Source organism: Gallus gallus, chromosome 6 (genome assembly GCF_016699485.2).
Source record: "Gallus gallus isolate bGalGal1 chromosome 6, bGalGal1.mat.broiler.GRCg7b, whole genome shotgun sequence".
Lineage (NCBI taxonomy): Eukaryota > Metazoa > Chordata > Aves > Galliformes > Phasianidae > Gallus > Gallus gallus.
Genome location: NC_052537.1, coordinates 4895853 through 4921246, shown reverse-complemented (window position 1 = coordinate 4921246; position 25394 = coordinate 4895853). Strand labels below are relative to the sequence as shown.

Here is a 25394-nt window from a genome sequence, read left to right as displayed (position 1 = left end):
ATGATTGCTTAGTTAAAAAAGCATGTAGAAAGATCCCTTCTAAGTCCAGTAATGTGATCAGGAGAACCATCACAAATGTAAATCGACTTCAGATTTGAGTACTACTTTAAAGAAAAGTGCATTCTTAAACTCTGCATATATTGAATATACTATCAGGCAAAAGCATTTTCCTTCACCGTTGAAAAAGCTTCGAAAGCGAAGAACTCAGTATATTTTCTGCTTAGTTTTCTGCTATAAGGTAGGTTGTAAAATTTCAGTTGTCGGGCTCTATGTTATCTGTGACTTCAATTCTTTTGCTTATATTGAGTGAGCTTTTCTGTTACTGTGGTTTGCCGTTACAGTTGTCATTGAGATTTCCATAAGAAGTCTTGACTGCTTCTTAAACATCTATGATATGTTCTACGTACTTTGTGAGATGTGTTTTTTAAGACAATCGTGGGCATATTCATTTGCTAGTAACCATTATGTGATAGGTACGTGCCTATTTGTGCACATGTAAAAAATTCCTTAAATTTTCCTGGTTTTTTTGGCTCTATTCATTTCATTATGGAAAGGAGATGGCTTGATTGATTATTTTTTAGTGGTAGATGTATTTTTGTCAACAGCCAAATGTCTTTGTGTGTTCAACTGCCTTTCTCCTGTGTCTAATTCACGAGGAAGAACATTATCATTAGAGGCTCAGGAAAGTTTTTATTTACCTTATATGGTAAAGTAGTTTTGGTGATTGCAGAGAAAATTGAACTATGTAATTGTCACTACAGCTGAGATCATCTTTAGTGTGTTTGTGTTAGTTTGTCTGGCTATAAATTGTGGGCCAAATTTGTAGTAATACTCTGGCTTCCTCCTGAAGTTAGTTGTTTCATGCTGGGTTTGTACAGCAACTGTCACCTACATTGTAAGGTACAAGGGAACTTACCATGGGAAGGGAGAAGCTGGATCTTTCGGCACCTTGTTGACTATGCCATTCTGGACCCTACCTGAGTGAGCCCTGGCTGCCTTCCCAGGGCTGATGTAGGACAGACTCAGAATGAACAAGTCAGCTCTTGTTTATAGGTCAAACTGGAAGTTTAATGACTCTTATTGGATGCAGTGAAGAATCTAAACTTTCATAGACTCAGAAAAAAAGCAAATTAAAATTGAAATGACATAGGTACATCAATACAAATTGGTATCAGTATAAAAGGCCAGTGGAAAATATTAGCAGCTCTAGTAAATTAGCAGCTTGTTCAATGCTGTAATGTGATATTTTGTTTACTACTATGTTACTCAATTAACTTCTAAACATTTCAGTGTCTATTCATTGGGCAAATGCTCTTACAGTGAGACTGTTGAATTAATGAAATCGTATTCATAATGCATTCTCAGTGTGTTGAATGACAGATCAATACCTGCATAAAATAAAGCCAGTTAATGTAGCAGAATACCAGGAAGACTCTGTAAGAAGGCTCTGAACGCGATCAAGCTGAATGTCAACTGTCCATAGTTAATTGGTAAAATTAAAAAACCTTTTCATACATCTGCACATTTTATATTACAGCATTCAGGATGTTTGTTTACAGAAAATGTTGATGCTTGCCTATTTACAGATAGGTATGCTTTTTACTTTACATACGAGCACGTTTTGTTTATCTAATAGTCCTTACTTATGTTGAAATCTTACCATTCTGTTTCATAGTAGTGACTGTGAAGCTTAATGTTTGTTTTAGGTGGAACTACAAATTAATTGCCTTTGTGGAAAGCACTTTAGCTAAGTATTTGTAAATGTTATTTCAGCTACAGATATAAAAATAAAACAAAAACCAATTACTTGGGCCCACAGAACTAACAATCACATTTCCTAATTTAAAGCTCATCCAGGCTTCTTTCTTTTATACCCTACTTATATTTCTTAATCTTTTAACTAACTATTATGAAATGACGTGCTATGTAAAGTATTCCAGAATCCAGTGAGTAATGCTTATTTTGGAGCTAGTGAAATACTTGTGCTGTTTTAAAGGACTGCACGGTTTATCCTTCTAGATAGATGTTCTGTCCTTGACTTGTGTTTCTTGTTGTACTTGCAAATCGACAAGTTTTTCATCTCAAGTATTTCTTCTGGCACTGTTTGTCAAAGAAGAACTTTTGGTTAAATGTATGTTTATAGTTAAGTGAAGGGAGATTAGGCAAGCTGATAAAATTCAATTTGTGCCAAAATTAGGAGAAGTCATCTGAAGAAAACTAAACCACTAAAATAAAATGATACAGATAGTACTGTGTGACTTAATTACTCCCAAGATATTTTCTGACAGCTTCATGCAAAGCATATTGAGGACAAGATGTTACCTATACTGAAGATGATAAAACACTGTTAACAATGGAATCCAGATGTTTCAGGTTGACAGTTGTTTTCACATCTGAAAAGGAGCAATGAAATGAAGCCCGTCTTTGGTGGTTTACTTTATGTATTGCTCTGAGCATATCAAGAAATTAATCTTTTGTAGAGCACTTAAACTAATTTAGGGGTTTAAGATGTACTGGATTTATGCTTACTGCAGAGAGGGTTTTGTTTGTTCGTATTACTATTTCTCTTAAACCCTTTTTTTCTTCTCCATTGCCACGTTGGGACTCAACATCTATTTCTTCATAGTAAGCACTTCTGATCAGCAGCTTGTGTGGAAGCTTCCCAAGCACTGTTTCTGTCCCAGTAGAATGTGCTCGGGAGGATACCCTGCTCCTTTCCATATTCTTTTACTCTCTTGCTTTCATAATGTATTTCAGATTTATATTTGTATGAGCAAGCTCACTTCCATTTTAAACATCTGTTTTTCTAAAATTCATCTAGATGCCATATCATCTGTTCTGAGTACAATTAAAACCTTTCAGAGACTTAAATTCATTTCTTCAGGTTCCCAGGTATCTGATCCTATTCATGGTGGTGCAAACGTTAGCCATTTTTCCTTTCAAAGAGCATAAAACACAGCGTTAAACATTGATACTGACAAACACTCTTATTATTGGTTAGGTACATATGTCACCCAACAAGTGAGCAGAAGCTTCGTTTAACCAAAATTTAAAAGCCTTAATATTCTGATAGAATGTTACCCAGAAAAGAGAAAGCCGTCTGCATGTCTGTGTTTGCACACAAGTATAAAATCTTTTTAACCATTTCTAAGTGATTTTGTGTTACAGGTATATTTCAAAACATAAATTTGATATTATTATTTAATTTCTTCTTTAGTACTATGTTGTACAGAAATGTCATTTACGTGATGCGGTCATCCAATAATATTAGTATTGTATCTGAATCTTGATTCTTCTTCTTGTGCTGCAGAAAGAGGATGGGGTTTAATTCATTTTGCATCACTTGAACAAGTGTTTGAACCAAACTGGAAAGCACTTTTAGATGTGACACTGCACTCATATGTCAGCATGAGCAAAAAAAATGTATAGTAGAGTTACCAAATGCACTTGGACAACTTCTGTTGTAGTATTTTCTTGCCTGTGGATATGATATCCTAGAAATGTTATAAACATTATGATTATCGTGGCTTTGAGCACAACAGTGGCAGTGTTGATTCTTGGGAATACAAAACTCAGGGATGATATAAAGGAGAATCATTCTCAGAAGCAATTTATCCATTTAAGACCCTCTCACTCTGGCTTATTAGGATATAAGTTCTAAAACAACTTTCTGCAGGGGCATTGTTCCTAACTAACTTGAGTGAACTTTAGTACTTATCATGAACAAGTCATACATCCTGTACCCCCTTCTGCTGTTATCTTGCTCTTTCATTTACCTACTTATTTTCACAGTAAGAATTATTTTAGTCAATATATCTACATATTTAAATGATAGAAGCTTATTTATGTAAAAATTAATCAAGTCTCTTTTCCGGGTTAGACTTCTTGCAGGTTTTCTTGTGGAACACTTGAAATTTGGAAATATTTATTCAAATTAGAACCATTAATTAGAAGCTGTTAGTGACTTTTATTTTGTGGTGAATCTTTTGGCCTGGTAATACCATTAAAGTATTAGAAAGAATGTCAGTTTTTAATGAAAAGCCATTCCTTCTGAACAGAAAACCTTTGCTTTGAAATTCCAATTAATTTATAGCTTTATAAAGTTGAAAATAAAATGCAGTAATATTTAAAAATATCAGAGAACTTGAATATTCATACTAGCTCCAATATATGAATGGATAACCAATTTGATTTTTTTTTTTTCCTGACATTAGTGATTTACTTCAGTTTTTGCTGAGGTAAAACCGATGCAATTCCCCATCTATCAGGTGATGAGGAGCCCATTTATTTTTGTCTGTTCTAATGACTGCTAATTGTTGAAGTTTTCTTCTGAACAAAGATCTTAAACGTAAGTCTGGCTCCTCCAGTAGTAAGCGTGGCCTCATTTACAGACATTCTCTTTGCTCTAAGTCATGGCAGTACAGTTTTCACTATTTGAATTACAAGACATATTTTTTGTTTGCAATTGTTCAGGCTTGTTGTTTTCCACTTGCAAAAAGCAGTAATATACACGTACTAAGAGAGCACATGTCTTGAGTTCTTGGTACCAAATGCAGCTTATGTACCACATCAGGGGACTCGCACAGAATTCTGATTCTGATGCTTTCAACCTTCAAAATTTCCAGTGATGGACAATTTTGACTTGCAAATGGCTCTCACTTCTTTATTACTTCTTCTTTAAATTCTTTTTAAAATGAACTTTTTATGCAAAAAGTAATTTCCCCCAGCCTCACCTACTTCTCTAAATGTTATACATGTTCAGAACTGTACCTCCCAGCTTAATGAGCTTATTGAAAACACCTATGTGTGGATGTCATCCTGGCCAAGGCTATTTAACAGTAGTGCTATTCTATGCACCACTCTTGTGTATTGTCTACCTCTGGAATGTAATCTGGCAATGTTGCTTCAAAATTGGTTGTACAAAGCCAGGAAGGAGCTATGTAAGAAGTGACTACTTTTTAAATGAATTCTTTAGCTTTGTCTTTTCACAGAAAACTCAAGCAAAAAAATCTCACCGTGAAGTTCATTTGTGTAATTGGCGTGGTAAAAGCTTGATCTTCTTTATTTTCTCATGTCTGTGCTGTCCTCAAGTAGTCAGGAGGAGCAAGGACTTAGGATGGCTGGAGTTATGAGAACATAAGCAGATCCTGGGAGGGCTTTTGATCTCTTATCCTATCCTTTCACAGACCAGCTTTCTTATCTTTTCCGTTGATATAGATTTCATTTGCATATTGGAAGATTTTCTCTATCCTTTTGGAATTCAGAAATTCAAATTCAGTAAATCAAAGTATGAGGATTTAAATGGGAGGTGAGTAACTGATACGGTTAAGAAGAATCGCTTGCAAATGATGCCCACAAGCTAGAACTTCCTTTTCTTTTTTCTCTGTTGTTTGCATGATCAGGACCAAATGAATGCAGATATTTTGCCTGCCAGGAGAAAGTATGGTGTGTATTGTCCATCTTACTAAGTAACTGCCAAGCATTTCAATTTTCACACACAACAGTGACTGTTGTACTAAAGCGGAGCTGTTTCTCTTTTATTACTCAGCCAGGATCAACACTTAAATCAGCTTCTTTGCTTCAGATTTTTTTTGTGTATTTACCCTCCTACAGTTTCTAGCCTAGTCAGGCTGCTCAAGTGAGCTATTCCTGTGTGTGCTTTACTGATTTTACAAATCTTAATATTTCAAGAGGTGCGGTAAGGTTTTAATATCTACTTTGCAGTAGTCACGTCACGCATCTATCACAGTTTATTGATAGTTTGTATAGTTGGCTTTTTTACACCTAACAGGAATAAAAATACAGTTCCATTTATATGATAAAGAGGTGAATGTATCCTACAGGAGTAATATTTGTAACAAAGTTCCCTGTTTGGATTAGCATATTGATATTCTTTCAGAGACTGCTTGTTTCTTACCTGGAGACTTCTCCTTGAATATGCTTATTTCCATGCTATAAGGGCTCGTCTGACAGTCCTTGAATTATAGAATCATGGAATGGCTTGGGTTAGAAGGGACCTCGAAGACCCTCTAGTTCCAAGCCCTATGCCACAGACAGGCTTGCCACCTACTAGACCAGGCACTATCCAACCTGATCTTGAAAACCTGCAGGGATGGGGCGTCTACAGCCTCTCTGGGCAGACTGTTCAAGCACGTCACTTCCCTCCCTGTGAAAAATATCACCTGGGCATGTGTTCTAAATCTCCCATCCATTTGTTGCCCTTTCCTGTCACTATCTAGTCACGTAAAAAGTTACTTTCACAGTGACCTGTGTTTTTTCAAGAAATGTCAACTGACAACTGTGTCTCGGTTGCTTTATACAGGCCTGGATGTGTTTTTTCCTTGTTTGCTTTTTTTTTTGAAACTTTCAAAAAACTTCTGTAAAACTTCTATTTTCCTGTCATCTCAACAGAAAAGAGAAAAATGTCATTATGAAGAATATTTGCACTGCTTATGGAGGGCATTCCCTGCTATCAATCTTCCCTTCACTTTACCAGACCATTGAGGCTTCCATCTTAGGTCAACGTAAGCAATATATAATAAAATATTTTTGCCCCTAGATTTTTATTAAGTTACTGATAATAAGTAGGTAAACTGCACTCACAGAATATGGTTGAAGAAGACATTGAGAGTAGAATGGTAAACTGTTCCATTTTTTTAAATGACCTACTTTTCAGAAACTGTGAAGACAAGAAAAACTAAGGGCTAATAGCAGAAGTTAAATGCAGGACAGCCCATCTCTACAGAAAAGTTCAAATGTATACATATATCTGAGTTAAACTTAGAAACATAAAAGGTTAAATGCCCTTATTGTACTGTCTTTTCTTTTCTGAGAGGCAACAATGTTGTACAAAGAGAACAGAGTTTGAAATCTGTTTTTCTTTTGGCTAATGCATTGTATATGCAGATCTGAAAGTAAGGAAAGAAAGAAACCAGCGCTGTGCTTTGAGGAGACATTAACAGACAAATTTATAGCTCTATTATACCTGTGGTGTATTCAGGCAAGTAATGCAAACGCCTGTCTTTTATGTGCTGCACTGCTTGTTAGTGAATGCGGTGTAAATATTTTGACAGTGAGTATAAAAGGCTTTTACAGTATTTGATAGTTTGGATGTAGAATGAACTTTAAAGGAGACAATTAATGGGTATATTTTCAGCAAAGTGCATAGGGAATTAAGTCTGAGCCACACTGGCAACAATGGATGTAGCACATCTGATTTTTCTGTAGATCTGAAGGAAAATACCCATTATAACTGTATTACTCATTTAGATAGGATTTTCAAAGATCCCTGGGAGTGGAGGGTACTCATTTCCTTCTGAGTTTTGGTAGCTTTTTAATTGCTTTAAGGAATCTTTGCTTCAGGGAATTAAGGAAGCTTCTGAGATCTGATCTTTCCTTATTTTAAGAACTGATCCTGACAGAACAGAGAGATGAACCTGTGTAATAAAACAAAACAAAACATCAGTACTGTTTATTTATTCCTATGTCACTTTCTCTTGGTGAATTCCTCCTTTAAGTAGGTGCAAAGGGTAGTTCTATTCACCGTAAGTCTTCAAGGAGAGCTTGTTCAAAAGCATAGTGTGTTATTAATATTCCTCATCCTTGCCTGAAGGGATCTCATGCCATCAGAAGCACATTATTTCTCTGAGCCTTCATTTTCTATACATATCTGTTTGTAGCCCAGAACATGCTGTCCATGCTGAGCAAGGCTTACAGGGGAGGTAGCTGAAATTCACTGAAGTGTTGTTTCCCAATGCTGTGTGTCTATCTACCAGGATGGTTAAAAAGAAGAACAATGAAGAAGAATGGGTAGTGAACTCCCACTTACTTTTCCATAGTACGGATTTGTCTCTATTTCAGGCATGCTACTTGATACATTGCTGCTGAGCTTGCACAGTAGAAAAGGTGGTGAATCTGGAATAAAGAAAAATGTCTGCAGAGGCTTCCTAACTAATGTCTTTTCTCTTTGCCTCTGTAACTCAGAGATGTCTGGCCCTTTCCTGACCACTGAATACCAGAAACCTGTCTGTGAAATGCCCAGTGTACTTAACATTTTCATTCTACCAGTCACTTTCTAAGTATATCCCAGTTTTTCCTCCCGTTGTTCTTCTTTGCATGCAGGAAGGTTTTCATTTCATTCAACCTATATTTTAGGTTTTGCTTTATGTGATGTATTGCCAGTCTTTCTTTCTTATCAGCACAGAGGCCTATAGACTCTTGTTTGATAACTGTTATGGACACTGTACCATTTACTGGAACTTAAATCAGACTACCAACATGAAGGACAACAATAAATATCTGCATTATCACTACCTGAAAGTAGGGAAAGCATTTAATAGCAACTATGCAGTCCTGGACTTTTGAGCTCTTGTTGTGACACTTGTGGTCAGGTTTTGAAAAAAAAACCAACACCTCAACTGTTAATATGATGATGTGTGGCATTTTATTTTATTTATTATTATTTTAAAACCTGGACATTTATTTTGATGCCTAAATGAGAGTAGAACTCTTTTAAAGGTCTAGTCCCATATGAGTTTGTTCTGTTTTAACAGCAGATGGTGAATGGCTTCAACAGCTTTGTTTCTATTACCAGCAGTCTTTGATTTACTCTCTTGCTTTGCTTTTCAGTCTTTATTGCCTCTGTTCTGAAACAGCAGAGATAGAGCTATTGTTATGTCTCAGCCATAGCTTTTCTCACACAATACTATTGATTTCTTTTTTCACTATTTGTTGGCTTTTTTTTTTTTTTTTTTGTACCATATTTAAAGAACAGTTACTTGAAAAGGAAGGAGAAAGAGAAAATTAAACCTTTTTAATAAGTTAGTACACAGCAAGATCCCACTGCTGAAAATATTTGTGCATATACTAAATTGTGCAAGCTAATTAATTCTACTGTAAATGCCAGAGATTTGACCTAGGCACAAATAAGGTCTACTCTGAAAATAATGCTTCCCATTTTAACATGTTGGGCTGCAACATCAGACGTGGATGTTGGTGGTATGGCAGTAGAGGCTGAACCTTCTTGCCCATATTCGGTTATGTTTGGATGCCAGGTGACAGATGGAAGCAAAGCAGCGCTCTGACCAAATGGTGTCTGACATGGTAGTGTATCCGAAGCAAAGGTGTGACGTTGAATTTCTCCATGTAGAAAAATATATCACTTACTGACATTCACTGATGCTTGCTCACGTTTATGTGGACTGAACTGTGGATGTGAGCGCAGTGAGGCAGTAGGTGGTGTGTTTCTGAAATGGTGGCAGCGACAGTGGGTCACCTAAGAGCGGGGCACGCAGGCTGTTGTTCATTGCTGCTGCAAATGCATAGATAATAGTGGTGACTATGTTATAAAACAGTGCTTTGCAGGCAACAATTGATCAAAAAGCGTTACTATGCTCTTTTTAGCTTCCCTAGTTTTTATGGAAATAAATAGGAGGTATTAGTTTTTGAGTGACATACATGCTTTCTGTTCTATTCCGTTTCAGCTACAGATCAGTCCACAAGCCACTATAACTGGCAACAAAGTTTTTTAAACTGTATGTGACATTGGTAGTCTCAAGGATAACATAAAGAACTCATTGTAGACTTCACAGTTTTTCTGATGAATTGTACCCTTCCCAACGAATGCCAGTAATGTGTTCAGTTAACTTCAGAGTTCACATAGAGAATTGCACCCGAGGGAGAGAACTGCGAACGGCTACCAGAGGAAACTTGCTTTGAGTGATATAGAGGCTGCGTTTCTTGAGAGCATGAACTATTGCTTCAGTTCTTGCACTGAGGGAAGCAATCGCTTCACCTTCCCTGCTTTTATTCTTTTCATATTTCTGAGGGACTGAAGGAGTTTTATGTTTGACCTTTTCCTAGGCCAGAGCTAGTAGCTACTGTCATGCATTTGAACATTTATTTTGAGCCTTTTGTGTCCCACCTTATCAAGCATACAAAAATATTTATCAATATTTATCAACCATACAAAAAACAAACAAACAAAAAAACAACTGTGTTCAAGACCTTAGTTCCCCAGCTTCAGTTTTCTTCTTAGCTAGTGTTTGTTGCTTGTGTATATCTTCAGTTTGTTGTGGTCTCCAGAATCCATGACTGTCCTCTTCAGTTAGTTTCATAGAATAGTGTTCTTGCAAGCTGTTCTTGTATTTCCTTACAGTGGTTTATACTACTGCTGGTATGCTACCACTGACTGTCAGACAGCTTTACCCAGCTGGAATTCTTATGCAGAAGGAGCAAGAGATTTTTCTGAGGAACTTGTGGCACAGATTCAGCATGGGCTCCAAATAAAAAAAGTGAGGTTTGTAATGGTTTCAGCTGTTGACTACCTTAGGTTTCTTTTTTTTTTTGCCCTGTGTACACACAGAGTACACGTACTGAACTTATCCTACCGCTATCAGGAAGGAGGTTACATTGCTATGGCTCATATGTCCTTTTAAAATCCCTACATTTTCTGGTGTCGTTACTGAGGGAACAGATTCAAGTGCTTTTACGTTGGTACAAAGTTTACTTCATGATTTTGTGCTACTTTTTAATGCATAATCTTGGCTCAGGTACTGAATATTTTCCTTTTACTGTTGCATCTTAAAGCACAAGAGTGATTTTTTTATGGTATTCTCCATGTTAAATAATTTAATTTTAAACAGTTATTTGCTTACTCCGTAATTTTTAGTTTTATGAAATGAATGGGTCTACTGTTTTTTCTTTGAATATTCACAATAAACAGATTTCATGCTTCTTTTTAGCTTTTGTAGTACCTTGCTTGCTAGAGGGATGCCTTTGCATCTACTCATGGATCATAGAAATTACCTGTCACAAGTGCTTGCTAAAATTATCTGGGACTCTCAAATTAATATGGAAGGCATCTATTGGAATTCTTTAGGTGAGCTGTGTAATGTATGCAGTAATTTGGAATAAAGAAATACAAATTCAGCCCTACTAGATATTTGTCAATATTGATGTTCCATTTTTTTTTTCTCTTTATTTTCTTCACACTTATGGTCTGTAAGCATTTGTGACAAAGGTTGTTTCTTTTTCTTGTATTCAAAATTTGAATGAGTCCATCTTTGTAAACAGCTTCTTATGATGGATTTGCAGGGTAGTTACAAGACCAAGTGGGAAGCGCATTAAACCACATGGGGCTAATATTAAACCAAAATATTGCCAACAAAGATATATATTTATAAGAAGTATAAGAGATGAGAATTCTGTTTTTTATAGAAGTCTCTTTCAAACTTGTACGTTGCTTTTTGTCTACCCTGCTATGATTTCAGTAAACATTAGGAACGGACAAACCCATGTAGGCTCATATAAAACCATCTCAGATGCATTAGGATCCATCTGAAATTTTAGCTTACTTTTCTCATGATTTCTTTCAAAACTAATTGCCTTTACTCATAAATTTGGTTATTTACATCCGACTACATGTTTTTATGTTTGCGATCGTGTAGGCAGAAAAAGCTATAACAAATTCCTCTCCTCAAATCACAACTTTTCTTTTTCAATTAAAAACTATTCTATTCCACATGGTATGTCTGTCCAGCTCACTTATTCAGCTTCAGAAAAGGAAAAGATTGGCAAGTGCTTAGCAAATTCATATGTAATTCAATTATTCTCTCTCAAAGTACCGTTTAGACCTGCCCATATAATTGGACAACTGCAGTCCTTTACATTATTCTGCTGATTTCTTATATTTTCCTGTTTGCTCATTTGTCATTTATAGTTGCTCAAGGTGTCATGTGTCCATATGACCTTTAGCATGTGAATTATTCATACGATGATAGCCAACTAATATTTAAGTTCGTGTGAGTTTTGATTTATTCTGCTGAAGACAAAGGAAATATTAGTACTGTCTGTGTTTTGGATCTTCCTTTCTAATTTTGAGTGTAGAAATAGATCACACCCTTCCCTAGTTAGATTTCATAAGTTGCATAAACAGGATAAGTTTCTTTCCTAATCATTGATTATCTGTAAATACTCATGATTGTTCAACAAATAAATTTTTCATGAAATAGAATGCTTTTCATAATGGTAATGAAAGCACTTTTGGCATGAATGCTCTCATAAATATTTATTTATGCCTGCATTTGTGTTGCTTTTGCTCTGGGAATAAAACCTCTTATACTGAAGTGAATTCAAACTGAGCAAAAAGTGGATGAAAAGACAGAATTCATCAGGTAAATGCATAGTTTCTGTTGCAAGGAGGGAAATGAGCATTGTTGGGCTGTGTTTGTACTAATTGTCCCTCTAGTCTCAGTCAACCACTTTGTTTAAATAAATGCATATGAGCATATTAAAGATGTATTGATCATTACGGGCAAATTATGTTTCCCTATTGACATTACACGTGGTAGCAGGGCAATCTCAAAAGTCATGTCTCCTCTTCTGTTGTGTTGGCCCACAATGCCAGAGACAGTATGGCGGTATGGCAGCAGAGATGGAACCTTCCGACCAATATCCCGTTCCATTTTATGGCTGTGTGACAGATGGCAGCAGAGAGGCAGTTCGACAAAATGGCCTCTGACATGGAAGGGTGTATGAAGCGAAGGTGTGGAATTAAATTTCTCCATGTGGAAAAACATGGCGGCCACTGACATTCGTCAGTTTTTGCTGAAAATTTATGAAGACCAAACAACACAAGATGTGAGCACAGTGAGGTGTTTCAGCAGTGAAAGCAGCAACGTGAGAGAGAAGCCACATTACAGATGGCCGTGCAGATCTTTTTGACTGTGGCATGCAAGCTTTTGGTCATCACTTGTGAAAGCACACAGCTAGTGGTGGTGACTATGTTGAAATTTCTGTTTTGTGGCTCTGAATTTGCTGTCTCAAGTAGTGTTATCACGCTCTTTGTATTTGCTGTAGTTTCCATGGAAATAAATAGGAGACATTAGTTTTGGAGTTACCTACGTGTATTAGGTCACTGCTAGATCACACAGACATATTCACAGTCAATGGACTTGATGTGACTTGAACTGTATAATGTAAAAATAATTTGAGACTAGTACATTGTCTTGCCCTCTTGGCAAGTTTTATCAGCTTTTTTAGTTTGGATTAATTCTTGTTACGGCATTATCTTAACAAATATTTATGTATTTCTTCTCTTGAGTTTCGATCAAGGATGTGTGTAGGATAATGCTGAGTGGGAAGCTGAAGTATCATTGCATAATACTTCAGAATAGTATTTTCTTGCTTATGAGTGTACTGCGAACTTGAAGGCAGCACCAGAATTTCTCAGCTACGCCCACTAAATTAATAATGGAATCTGCAGTTGTTGTGTGATCTTAGAATGCTCTAAATAATAGGATGTTGTTTTTTCTTTTCTGGAGGATTGGTGGCATTAAAAAGTCATGATTACAACAGAATCATTAAGGCTTGCCTATCATCTACAAATTGTTATGATATGCTCTGTATATAGAAAGAAAGCTGGTAATCAGGAACACATCAGCTGATGATTAATAACTTCCTGTTCTATGATTTGAAATATCTATCTTACAAAATGTTATTCTCTCCTTAAAAACATGAAATGTTTGTTTTTAAGCATTGCAGCGCTGGAATGTTTGAAGTGGACACGTAGGTCTGCATAATATGATGAGTGTATGCAGTGTATTTAAAAGGGACTAAAAATCAAGCCAGCTGCTAGGATTTCCATGTTTTCAAGAGGAGTTACACCTTTGATTCTCTCCCTGTCAAAACTCTATTGCTCTTCTGCAGTTTGCTGTAGACAATAGGTAGCGTGTATTGTCTGAGTTACGTTATTTGAAATGACAGGTGAAACGTGTAAGGCGGCACTGGAGTGAGTTTCACTTGGGTAGCTAACTTCTATTAAAATTAACTGGTGTGTGTTGGGGCACTCAGGGTTAAAATGCTGATATTGATGATTGATGAGTAATTTTTTTCAATGTCTATTTTACAAAGTTGTGCATAGAGCACTGATTTTGCTACTCCGGGCCAAATCTTCAGCTGGCATATATAAATGCAACTCTCTTAATGTTATTTACAGAAGTTGAAAGTATATGCAGAAGTGCTGTTTTACACCAACAGAACTTTTTTTTTTTTTTTTTTTTATGAGACTGGCAGGGATTAGAAAGAAAAAAAATACCTTTCACATCAACAGTGATTTCCTTTTGCAGAGACCATTTAATATGCTAACTTGCACAAGGAAGAGCACTGGTGATTCTAAACCTCTTACCAGAGCCTTGGGAAACCGAAGTTTCTTGACTTCAGTTCAAGCAATTTTAAGTGTTCATGTGAGGGTTTCACAGATGTTGTTAATTTCTCTAAGCCACTCCAGGAGTGAGCAGTGCCACTCTTTTTCTACTTGTCTCGAGAATAGTGTATTTTTGAAGGTGTTGAGGAAGACTTTCAGTGCTGCGATCACCACGCAGTGTTGAATTGAACCAGAGAACAATAAAACAATTGGAAGATAGAGAGAGAAAGGTCGGGGGGGGGAAACTGAGCTTTTTGAGAGTCAGGAGAGACAAAGGGAGGAAAGTATCTGGCCGGTAGTTTATTACGCTATCTTTAGTAGGAAAGAGAATAAAACAAAAAAGAAATTGGCTGTGAGCAATGTAGGTTTTCTTACCTACTCAATGACATAAAGTGCCCAGAACAAATATATGCTTTGGCAAGGAAGATAGCATCATGTGGAAGTCTGCAATGCTTTAGCTCTACTGGTGGGAGCTGAGAGTGGATGAACAGATTGTTTGGTATTAAACTAATTGATGCTAAAAGAATTTAATATTGCATACTTGATAGTCATAATCATTCAAAGCCTACAAATATCCTGAGACTGCTGTTCACCATATAATGCAAATCATTTTTTGTTGTGATTTTTATAAACTATTTTTTGTAGCTGTGAAATTGCCTAGGCCAACTCATTCCTCATCAGAGCTGTATAACGTTTCATACACAGCTGAGCCTTAGATAGGGATAATTGTAACATCACCCAGTTCCTATCCCCAAAGTTAGCAGTGTGTTTTTTACCTAGGATTGCTGTATAAATATTGGTTATTGGAACTAATATGCCATTTGTTGCTGACGGAACTGCTTGTTCTTTCCTGCACCATTGAACGCTGTGAACTCATTACGGTGTATATCTCATCTAAATTTGTTTCTAGGAAAGATTGTACGGGGAAGTAGGCATTGTAATAGCAATAAAAATCTTTCTTTGTGTATTCAAATTAGGTCAGTTTAAAAACTGGATTTTTGCCTTAACATAGAGTAGGATTTCGTGGCATATGGCACCTGGTATATGGCTCTGCATAGTATGCTGCATTATATGGATTCACACTTCTTCTGTCTTATCATCTGAGCAGAGTTTGGGAGTTACTTTTAACAATTCATCTTAGATTTCTCCCAGTAAATCTGTTTTTTGTATTCCAAAGTGTAGTAATTGACACTGATGACAGAGCAGTTGCATGCTGTTTCTTAACAAGTGCATATGTTTGCATGTTTACTGCTTATTTTGCGTGGCAGGTGTAAAAATGATGTAATATCCTCCAGAAAAAAAAAAAAAAAGTTTTGTACTTTATTCAGCAGAGCACGTACGTATACATTCATTTTCAGTACTGATGATATTTCATTTGAGACCTCTGAGTCCCTCTGGGCCTGAGCCCTTGTCATCATTGTCAGCACTGCACCAATAAAACTGTAACATAAATGAATTGCCTCAAGGTAGACAAAAATGGAACGAGGAAGAACTTTTCTGTCTTCCTTAATAGTGCACAGTGCTCGCTTTTAGGGTCCAAATCTCCTCAGTCGCTTTCCACACCTCCCAGAGTAATCACTTTCTATAGGGGCTTAATTAGAGCATTCCACAGTTTGGTCTTTCAGGTAGGCTCTGCTTTGTACAAACTGTCGGTTCCTGAGATATGCTTATTAATACACTAAAAAACAGTGTGGTTTTCAGCACTTAAACTCCATGGAATGTTCACTGGGATGTGTGCAGTGTTATATAATGACAACCAGTTCCCTTAAATATAATTTGTATTGTAATATTTATGTATTTAGTTTCATAGAAAGTAACTTTGGAACATGTACATATATTATTTATTTACATTTATGTCCTGTTTGCATCCAGGATGGCCTAACTCAACATCTGTTCCTGATTAAAGTGAGCATCTGGTATTTTACAGATAATTATGAGACATGAGCTTATTGTCCTCTAGGCCTATCAGACAAATTGGAACCAAACTCTCTATGTGGATAGTAAGACATGTTTCTTATCACACCTTTTGCATTGTACTTCAGGGTTTATCTGTTCTACCCTGTTTGCAAGCAAAACTACCAGCAACATCAGTGCTATATCCTAGGACCAGAAAGGAAAAAAGTGATGAGGGTGTTTCCAGCACAGAGGAATAAAATGGGAGAGTTGAAAGCTCTGCTGTTGTTCAACTTTCTCTTTTGCTTACTCTGAAAATCTGAATTTGTAATCCTTCTTTTGTCCTGATTAATAGGTTTGTCATAGAGCAAAGGAATGAATTCAGGGAGGGGGAATGTAAAAAACAATTAGTTGGTGACCAGGATATTGAGAGTTTTTTCCCTGACATACTTTCTAGAAAGTTAGGTTGGCTCAGGAAGGAAAAAGCAGCATAAAACCAGAGGATGACAGCTATGTACTGCAAGAAGCCTCACAAAACTTTGTCTTCTCTTGTTCTAGAGCAAGGTGCATAACTCATTATTGTTCTTTATGAACATAAACACTAGCTCAACTATGATTAATGTATCCAATATTCACTTCTTTGAGTTTGTACTCCGTTTAGTTCATGGCTACGGATACATTAATTGAAGGAGAATATTACTCTGAACTTAAGCCTAAAAGGAGTGCAATCTTTGTTTCTTGTTCTCTTTTGTAACAGCATTTTCTAGAAAAGCAAACCTGTGAGCAAATAACCTAATAAGTTCATCTCTGTTAACAGTTCTGATAGCTGCAGGATTTGGTTTCATACAATCATAGAATCACAGAATGGCCTGGGTTGAAAAGGACCTCAAAGATCATCTAGTTTCCACCCGCCTGCTGTGGGCAGGATTGCCAAGCACCAGACCAGGCTGCCCAGTTTATTTTTGCTCCAGTTTATCTATATGCATCTGAAGGAAGTTTTTGTGTAAAGTAAACCCCAGCAAAATGCTTTTTCTTCAAGTGCTGGCATAGTTTACATTCCTTAGGACCTGTTAAAACATTCCAAAGTCAGAAGCGTAGAAATACAATCACAAATATCAGCAAGCTATTTCAGGTTCAAATTGCAAAGCCAAATTGTGGTAGTTCTAGTAAATGATCTCTTGTACACAGTTGTGTTTATGCACTTCCTCTGAAAGAGTGGTAAGGTGGGAAAAAGTGATTCTTTGGCAGATGGTTTAAAAACATATCTAATGCAACACCATCACATCTTCTATAGCTAATCCTCAAAAGCACATAGCAGTTGTGTAGTCTCCATAGCTGTAACTCCTACTAAAATCATTTGAATATTAAGAAGCTAAGCAGGTTTAGTTTTACTTATACTCTGCATGGGTTTCATTGGTTCTACTAAGTTCTGCCAATCTGTTGTCATCCTAACTGCAGCTTTGTTCTTTGCCAGGTATTATTAGCCGCCAGGAGGCAGAAGAGCTGCTGATGAATAAATCTGAAGGAACGTTCCTGGTGCGAGTCAGTGAGAAAATCTGGGGCTACGCATTGTCTTATCGCCAACAAAGTGGGTTCAAACACTTCTTGGTTGATGCTTCGGGGGATTTCTACAGCTTCTTGGGGGTAGATCCAAACCGACATGCAACACTGACAGATCTTATTGATTTTCACAAGGTAACACTTGCTAGGTAGAGATCGATAGCTGAGTGGAGGTGATTAATAATTTAAAGAGTAACCGTGTAATTTGAAACCGCACTGAAGAGGAGAAGTAAGGATAGCGAGGAAAGGAATATATGTGTGTATACATTCTAGAGTAAGCCTTGCTTTAACATTTATAGTTGGTATCTTTTGTTGCAGCAAACCAGAAAGCTGTTCCCCTTCTTTCTCTGTAGACATCTCGTATTTGTGTTTCCTTCTAAGCGAAGTCTTACGCAATGTGTACTTTCACAGGCTAAAAACAGACTAATAAGGTCTGACAGAACGAACACTCTTGAGCCTCCTTGCTTTACAGAATTGCATGGGAAATACCACAGAAAAGACCTTTTAATGAAATTTCAACATTTTTCAGCCTTTGATGTGAGGGCTGTAATGTGCAGAAGCAGAGCAGTGGAGCACTACAGGAAAGAAAGGAATATGGAGGTTTCCTGTTTTAAGGATGTGCTAAGAGTTGTCCCTTATCATCCAAAACAACTTTATGAGAGTAACTTACTTGAGATCTTTGCTGAGTTTAGATGGGCTTGAATTACTTTGCCTCTAACTCCTGTTTCCTCTTTAACGGAAGGAGACTAAATAGAGGCACTGTTTCTGGTAGTGTAGGCTGTTTTCATCATCTTACCTCTTTCTCCATCCTCTTCATCAGTTTTAATTCTGCTTTCCTCCCTTACCAATGATTTCAGTTTCTCTTCAACCTCTTTTCTATTTTTCTGTCCCTTTTCTTTTTTTTCATCTCTTACCCCTTATCATTTTTTCAGTCTTACTTCAAACTAATTCTATTATTTTTTTTGTTCTTCCATTCGCAGCATTTAATTATTCCAATATTCAGTCTCACAGACACTAAGCAGAGATTATTTTTCTTCTAATTTCCTTTCCTTTCTGAATCTTTGTTATTTCACTTAGTTTGCAACTTCTCTTCTGTCAAGCCTGCACGCTATATCTTGCAGCTGTAATCCTTAAATTATAAGTATTATTAGCAGTACAGTATGCTGTAAGTCAATTCTTTAGGATTTTATTGGTTTAACAAAATGGAGCTGAGTTTCTCAGAATTTGCATTTTATAAAGGAAGAGGAATTACAGCGTGATATGCTTTGTAGAAACATAGATGGTCATCAAGGGCAGAAAATCCCCAACTCATTCAAGTTGACTGAAAATGTTTTATTTGTTCTGCTTTTCTTATGACTTCTCTCATCCTAGGCAATTACTGTACTAGAAACCTATCTATTTACAGACAGCAGTAGAGTACTTTTCAGAAGCAGAATCGCTTTTAGTTCCCGATGTTTAAAGTTTTTTTTTTTTTTGGGTATCCTCTGATAGTAGTTATTAGTTCCCCATGTATTAAGCCTATCAGAGTAACTACTTCACCTTTAATATCACCACACAGTTCTCTTTTAAGTGTCTAGCTTGACAACCACATTAAAACTGCTCCCTTTGACAACTGGTTCTGTAGGCTTCTTATCCTCTCTCTCATATGTTTTTCTCAGAAGCTTTTCTGCCTGCCCATCCCGGTGACGTACATTGTCGAGGGCCCTACAGCCTTTTGGTAACTGGCTATGCAATTTTGATATCTACAAATCAAAAACCTTTCTCTTGCAGCTATTGCTATATTATTTGGAGAAATTGCTGCTTCCTCATTACTGTTTTTGCCAAGAGTAGAGCTTCCTAGCCCAAAAGATGCCAAAACTCCTTGAAGATTCCTTTTCACTTTCAATCAAAATGAGCAAGGCTGGCATAACTGGTCCTTCAGTTGTTAGTGCATATTCATTTACAACAGCTTCATTTCAATTAAAAAAGTTGATATGAAGAAATCACTTCACTGATTGTTAGTGGGAAGAACAAATATCTTGCAGAAAGAATGTAAATTTCCATTTTCAATTATTTGCACCTATGTACTGTGCAGCAAGCAGCAATAATATATCCAACATACTTGCTAAATCCTTGTATTTGCTTTCTCATAACTTTCTCAAAACTATTTAATTTGGGTAATAAATTTTCTGAGCTTAGCCTGATGAGTGACTGGGATGGAACCACATCTTGGACTCCGCGTGTGTTCTGAGGAAACCAGGCACCAATTTTCCACTGCATTTTAATGGAAACTGGATGCTTTTTGGAAAATTTAGGCCTACAGCTTGGATCAAATTTTATGCGATTGCAGTCAGTAAAAGTGCATGTGTAAATCTCCAACTTATGCAATAACAAAAATGAATTATCATTACTCTAGAAGTAATAGAAAGACCGCATTCTCTACTTTTACAGTAAGTTCTTTATTATTATTATTATTCATCTTAATGATCAATTACTAGAATTACAGGTTTGTCATGTGGGTATTTAATTGATGAAAAGAGGAGCTATTTTTAAAGATTATTTTTGCCTCTAAGATTATTTTGCCTTAGCAAGGTTACTGTCTTTTGCTTCTGAGCCAGAAAGCTGTTACTGTTGTGTGTGAGCGCTCAGCAGTGAGCTCTTCTCAGTCTGCTTGGGAAAGTTTCCCAGCATTGCAAAGGCTGTGGAAGTAGCACAGTAGGACTGGTATGTCTGTTAAATTGATCGCTGAGAACACCTTTTGCATCTATACCTGTTTGTCTTAGCATAGCAACTTAGAGGTGAGTCAAATCACAGCATTTTTTGTGCATCAACTATTTGATACCACTATTTGATACTGGTACAATTTACTACTGACATAAATACAAAATAAAGCAAGAAGAAAATACATCGTCAATAGGATCCTTTAGCTGATCTTTACTTACTTTTATCTTTTATCAGCTACATGCTTTGTAGCTGATTACCAATCAAGGGATTTTCTTAACGCTGTCAGCTTCTTTTCTTAGAATTCAGGGTGGTAAGACTTAGATGTTGATGAGATACGCTAATTGGTTTTCTCTTTCTAGGAAGAAATCATCACATCCTCAGGTGGGGAGCTGCTACTGGAGCCATGTGGACAGCAGAAGAATCCACCAGACTATAGCCCTTTATTTGAGTAACCAGGACTCATAGGAATGGATAGGTTCTGGATAGCTGCAGTAATAATAGATAGCCACAAAAGTAAACACCGAAAAGTAATTAACAGACTGTCTAAGCCACTGGTCTTGTGGCCAAAGAGTATCCTCATTAGAAGACCTCAAATACTTCTGTTTCACGTGTGAAGTATCAACATTATTCATATTGCAAGCATTTTAAAGATGAAAAACTACTGACAGATTACAGATGAGGACTATTTCAAGAAATTTTTAAAAGGTTGTGGCCAATTGTAGTGAAAGCTAAGTTGCTGTCTTAATTTTCTTGATGTTTAAGATGGAAAATGCAAAATCATATACTTTTAACAGATTGAAGTATGTCTGGGAACTATTCGTCGAGCATTGTGTAATGTACCAATACTGTTGAACAAGCTCTTTTTTCCAAAGCAAAATTTGTCAGTTTCTATTGATGATCTCTTCACTCAATTCTACACTTTCAGAAACAAGAGATGCAGTCCTAAAATGTCCTTTTCCAGCTTGTCATTGCTCAAATGTTTAGATAGAGCTGGAATCTTGCTATCGTGCTTTTCAATACAGACTGACAAAGTTCGCTGCAGCAGAGACAGTCGGAACAGTCATTCTCATTCTATTGACCATTCCAAGCAGTTGAGATGCCTTGGAAGGAATTCTCCTGTACAGAAAATGGTCAGTTTAGAATAAACTCATTGTTCTAGTAACTACTGTTTGATTTGTAGCAACAACCACAACTCATACTGACCTTGTGATATTTAGGTTTTTTTTTGTGCTGCACAAGATACATGCTGGAGATTCCTACTTTTACTTTGCTCTAGTACTAGGTATCTTCCTTGGCTGAGCTGTAAGTGGTTACTGTAACACCTCATAACAAATCAGTTCAGGAAATGCAGTAGCTGGAGATGCTCTTAGTGTACAGTTCTTAAGACAACTGGACTTTACACAGCAACTGAGTTCTCTGAGATAGGACATTCTTTAGCTGTGGCTGATACCTTGAGATAACAAGTGACTTGGAAGCTAGATAAATGGCCAAGATACCCAACGTGTCTTGGATTTTTTTTTAAGCATGCTCCTCGACAGATTACCAGGATCTGGATCCTCAAAATGGAATATAGCTCTGCAATTCGGAATGTAGACTTCATTAACTCCTCTAGTACAATGTATGATCTCTGCTAAATGAGAAGCCTGGTGTGTCTGATCTGGGACCACAGTGCACCAGTGGCCCTTAGCTCAGCTACCAGAACACGGAGCTCACTCAACACAGTGGTGATTCACTGTGCATTTCAAATATGGTAAATATAAAAGCCATCACAGAAAGCTGCCTTCCCCTCCACCCTCAATAGAACATTTAGCAAGAGCTATCCAAACCCTCCAAAGAGCTCCCATATCTGCTAGCTGCTTTCTTACCTTTCAGAGGTAAGTATCCATACTTGTAAGTATCCACACTAACCTCTGAGGCCAGAATGTTGAAGAAAGGAATTCACATTCACAGAGACTGTTGAGAATAGTTCAATCTATTTCCAATCAAACAGTTCTCAGCATGTTACCTTTATTTATTTGTTTGTTTGTTTATTTTAGGGATAAGAAGGCTTGGGCATGTAGGTTTCTATCTTATGTGTCCTGTTCTGATGAAGTTAACATCATACCAGCATCATCATTTTCTCTTTGGACTACATTTCCTAAGTTTCCTCAGTTTTGTTCATTTCTCTGCTGATTCCATCCAATTTTCATTCTAGGTTTTACCTGGCTTTCAAATAAATTTCTTTTAAGTTTCTCTGCAAATGAAATTGCTGTCTAGAAAACTGCAGTTTCATCTGAGAAGTTTATTAGGCTAATAAATGTCAGAATTCTTGAATAAAGGAATTGCTTTTTTTCCGTAGCTTCACAGAAACAGTGAAAAACAACCAGCCAATTCATAGAGTATCAGCAAAGAAAAACTCAACGATATATAACCAGAAGCTGCAGCAGCAATGAAATAGAGTGCAACTTGGCTGAAGATAAATTTTGAAAGAAACAAAGGGAAGTGATAGCAAGGAGAAATTAAGAACAGAAGCTTTCCTTGGTAGAGATGTGCAGTTGCTGTCAATACACTGGGGGACTTTGGGTGAAGTGCGAGAATGGGATGATTTCTGTGCTTATCCCATTGTTTTGGAAGTGTTTTGGATTTTTGCTGCCCTTGGAGGAAGCGTAGGCACTGCTCCCTCCCCTTTAAACGCTGCCCTTTTTCTCTGCAGGTTTCAGGGCTTTCAACAACAAGTTGAGTTTGAGCTCAGTGTACCTTTCACAAGAGTTGACCTGGTCCATTTCAAAGGCTTGAGCGCTGTATCTCCTCTGTCTTGTCTACCTCTACATTTACTGTTTTCTGTAGCTGTTCATCTCCGTGTATAACATTTTTTCCACTGCTGCAGTTTCATTGTCTAGAATGGGCAGTTTTATTCTTCTATGCAGTGACCTTCAAGCCTTGCTTTTTGATCTGTTTTTCTATCAGTAGCTATTATTGGGTCATAAGAGGTAGGTGTTGTGGATTTTCATTATAAAATTTCCAGGCAATTTTTTTTTTGTCAGTGAGACCGCTGGGAATATGATAAGAGACCTACTATGGTAATTCTGTTTCACAGGGAAATGCTACAGCAATAAGAAAAACTTTTAAACACTTCTCTTTATGTCTGTTTCATAGCAATAAAAAAAAAAAAAAAAAAAGACATGCAAGTTCCCATGCTTACTTGCACATATCTTTGAAAAAGCAGCTCCTGAGGATTTATTCTTGCTTTTCCTTGGATCCACAGATGCATTTGTTCTTTCTAATTTTGTTTTAATCTGTTGTATGTGCATACAGACATTTCTAATTTGCTATTGATGTTTCCTCTAAAGAAGAGCAAAAATCAAGCAAAGGAATTGTCAGTAGTCATGGATGAGATTTTCAAGACTCCTCAAAGAATATAGGTGGCAGTCTAGTATCTCTTCTAATTGCTGTAATGAAATAACTATCTAGAATGAGTGTATTTACATATTGCTACTTGTGTAAAAGTATAATCCAAACTAGCTATTAAGTTCTGAGTCCTTCTTGTGCTGATTAAGTGTTGAACAAAAGATATCTCCTGCCTCAACAGATAACTACGTAAAAATGTTAGCTGAAGTGGAGATAAGTTTCGGACTTAATGAGTAGAAACTGTTCCTAAACACCATGAATTCAGAGTGAGAATTCCCACTAGATTTCAATGGCTTTGAATCAAAATAAAGCATGTTTCTCTGCTGAAGTGAACCAGGGTTAACACGCTGACTACAGTAAAACAATTCAGTTTTTAGAACTAGAGATATGCTTCTGTTCATTCTCCTAAGTCCCCACGAGCATGGCTCAAGAGCATAAATGGAGTTAGACCGTATTTCACTGCAGTCTGAATTCTTGTCTTTACTTAATGCAACAAAACAAACTTGATCTCAAGTGAAAAAGGACAGTTTACAATGAGATACATTTTTCTTATCTATGAGTGAATTTATTTGCATCATATACACGTTTGAGTCTGTTTTTCGATGATTTTCAAGGACTGACTTTATTTTCTGTCTTATTATGCCTTTGCTTTAAGATTTCTTTTTCCATTCTCGAGAGAATGGGGTTAGTGACCTCTGTGAAGTAATAATGTGTCCCTGGCTGGGCTATCAGTTGCAGAATGATGTGTTTGCACTTGACCAGATGTTTGATTTGTGTTTCCTGAGATGAATCTTCTGACATACTGTCTGATGATAATGATACTTAATTGATTTTTATAGCTAATTTCTTGCCACGCAAGTGCTGCATGAAACCTCTTCAAATATTTGTTTACTGCTAGCAATTAGTCCTGTAGCTTGTACATTTACATTATGACCCGTAGCTAATGCAAATTTTCTACTAGGCTGGAGCCTTCAGTGAATTTTGTTTCTACTGTCTTGGAATTTCTTCCAGTAGTTTTAAATTAAGGTAACATTTTATAGTATCTTTATTAAACATTGATATTTGATTTTTCTTATGGAGAATAAATCATGTTAAAAGAGGCTGGACATTTGGTTTGGTCTTAATTGTGTCCTTTTGATGTGCGTGCGAAGAAAACACTTAGCATGGTAACGTCTCCTTTAAAGTTGTGCTGCCATTTCTGCTCTGTTCTCAGTTTTAATGAGAATTCTTTGTGGAAGAAGGTCATGCACTCACGAACAGCTGAGAGAATAGGAAAGAAAAGGAGCTAGGATTGTCTTTATTTCAGTGAGTTTTACGTAGAACAGGTGGTCAAGTCTTGTGTTTAAGATTTCGGAAGACACGGTGTTTTACCTGCTTAGCATTCATAGGATCTAGGATGAGACTTACTGACATGACTTTAATACAGCAGCAACAGGAAAATACTCATACAACATACGAGTAACTCCTGAATGGAGTTGAATGAGTAACATTAGGTACTCTGAGATTGGAACAGAAGTAGTCTATAGAAAGAGTAAGTGAAGATCTAGATCAAGAATACGGTAAAGACAATTTGCATATAGCTCTGTAGAGCTAGGAGTGTTTACATATCCTTGTTTGGTAGAAGTTCTTTTTCTTGTCTGCTGAATCC

General features: G+C 36.8%; 1 protein-coding gene across 1 annotated transcript in view; it reads left to right on the top strand.

Annotated features, from left to right (window-relative positions):
* SH2D4B (SH2 domain containing 4B) overlaps nucleotides 1-24846 on the top strand; it is a 71143-nt gene extending 46297 nt beyond the window's left edge. Inside the window, exons 7-8 of the mRNA XM_001232927.6 lie at nucleotides 17571-17791; nucleotides 20719-24846. Coding sequence (XP_001232928.3) covers nucleotides 17571-17791; nucleotides 20719-20811 — 314 coding nt within the window. The 3' untranslated portion in view covers nucleotides 20812-24846. The remainder of the gene's footprint in view (nucleotides 1-17570; nucleotides 17792-20718) is intronic.
* Nucleotides 24847-25394: the final 548 nt, after the last annotated feature.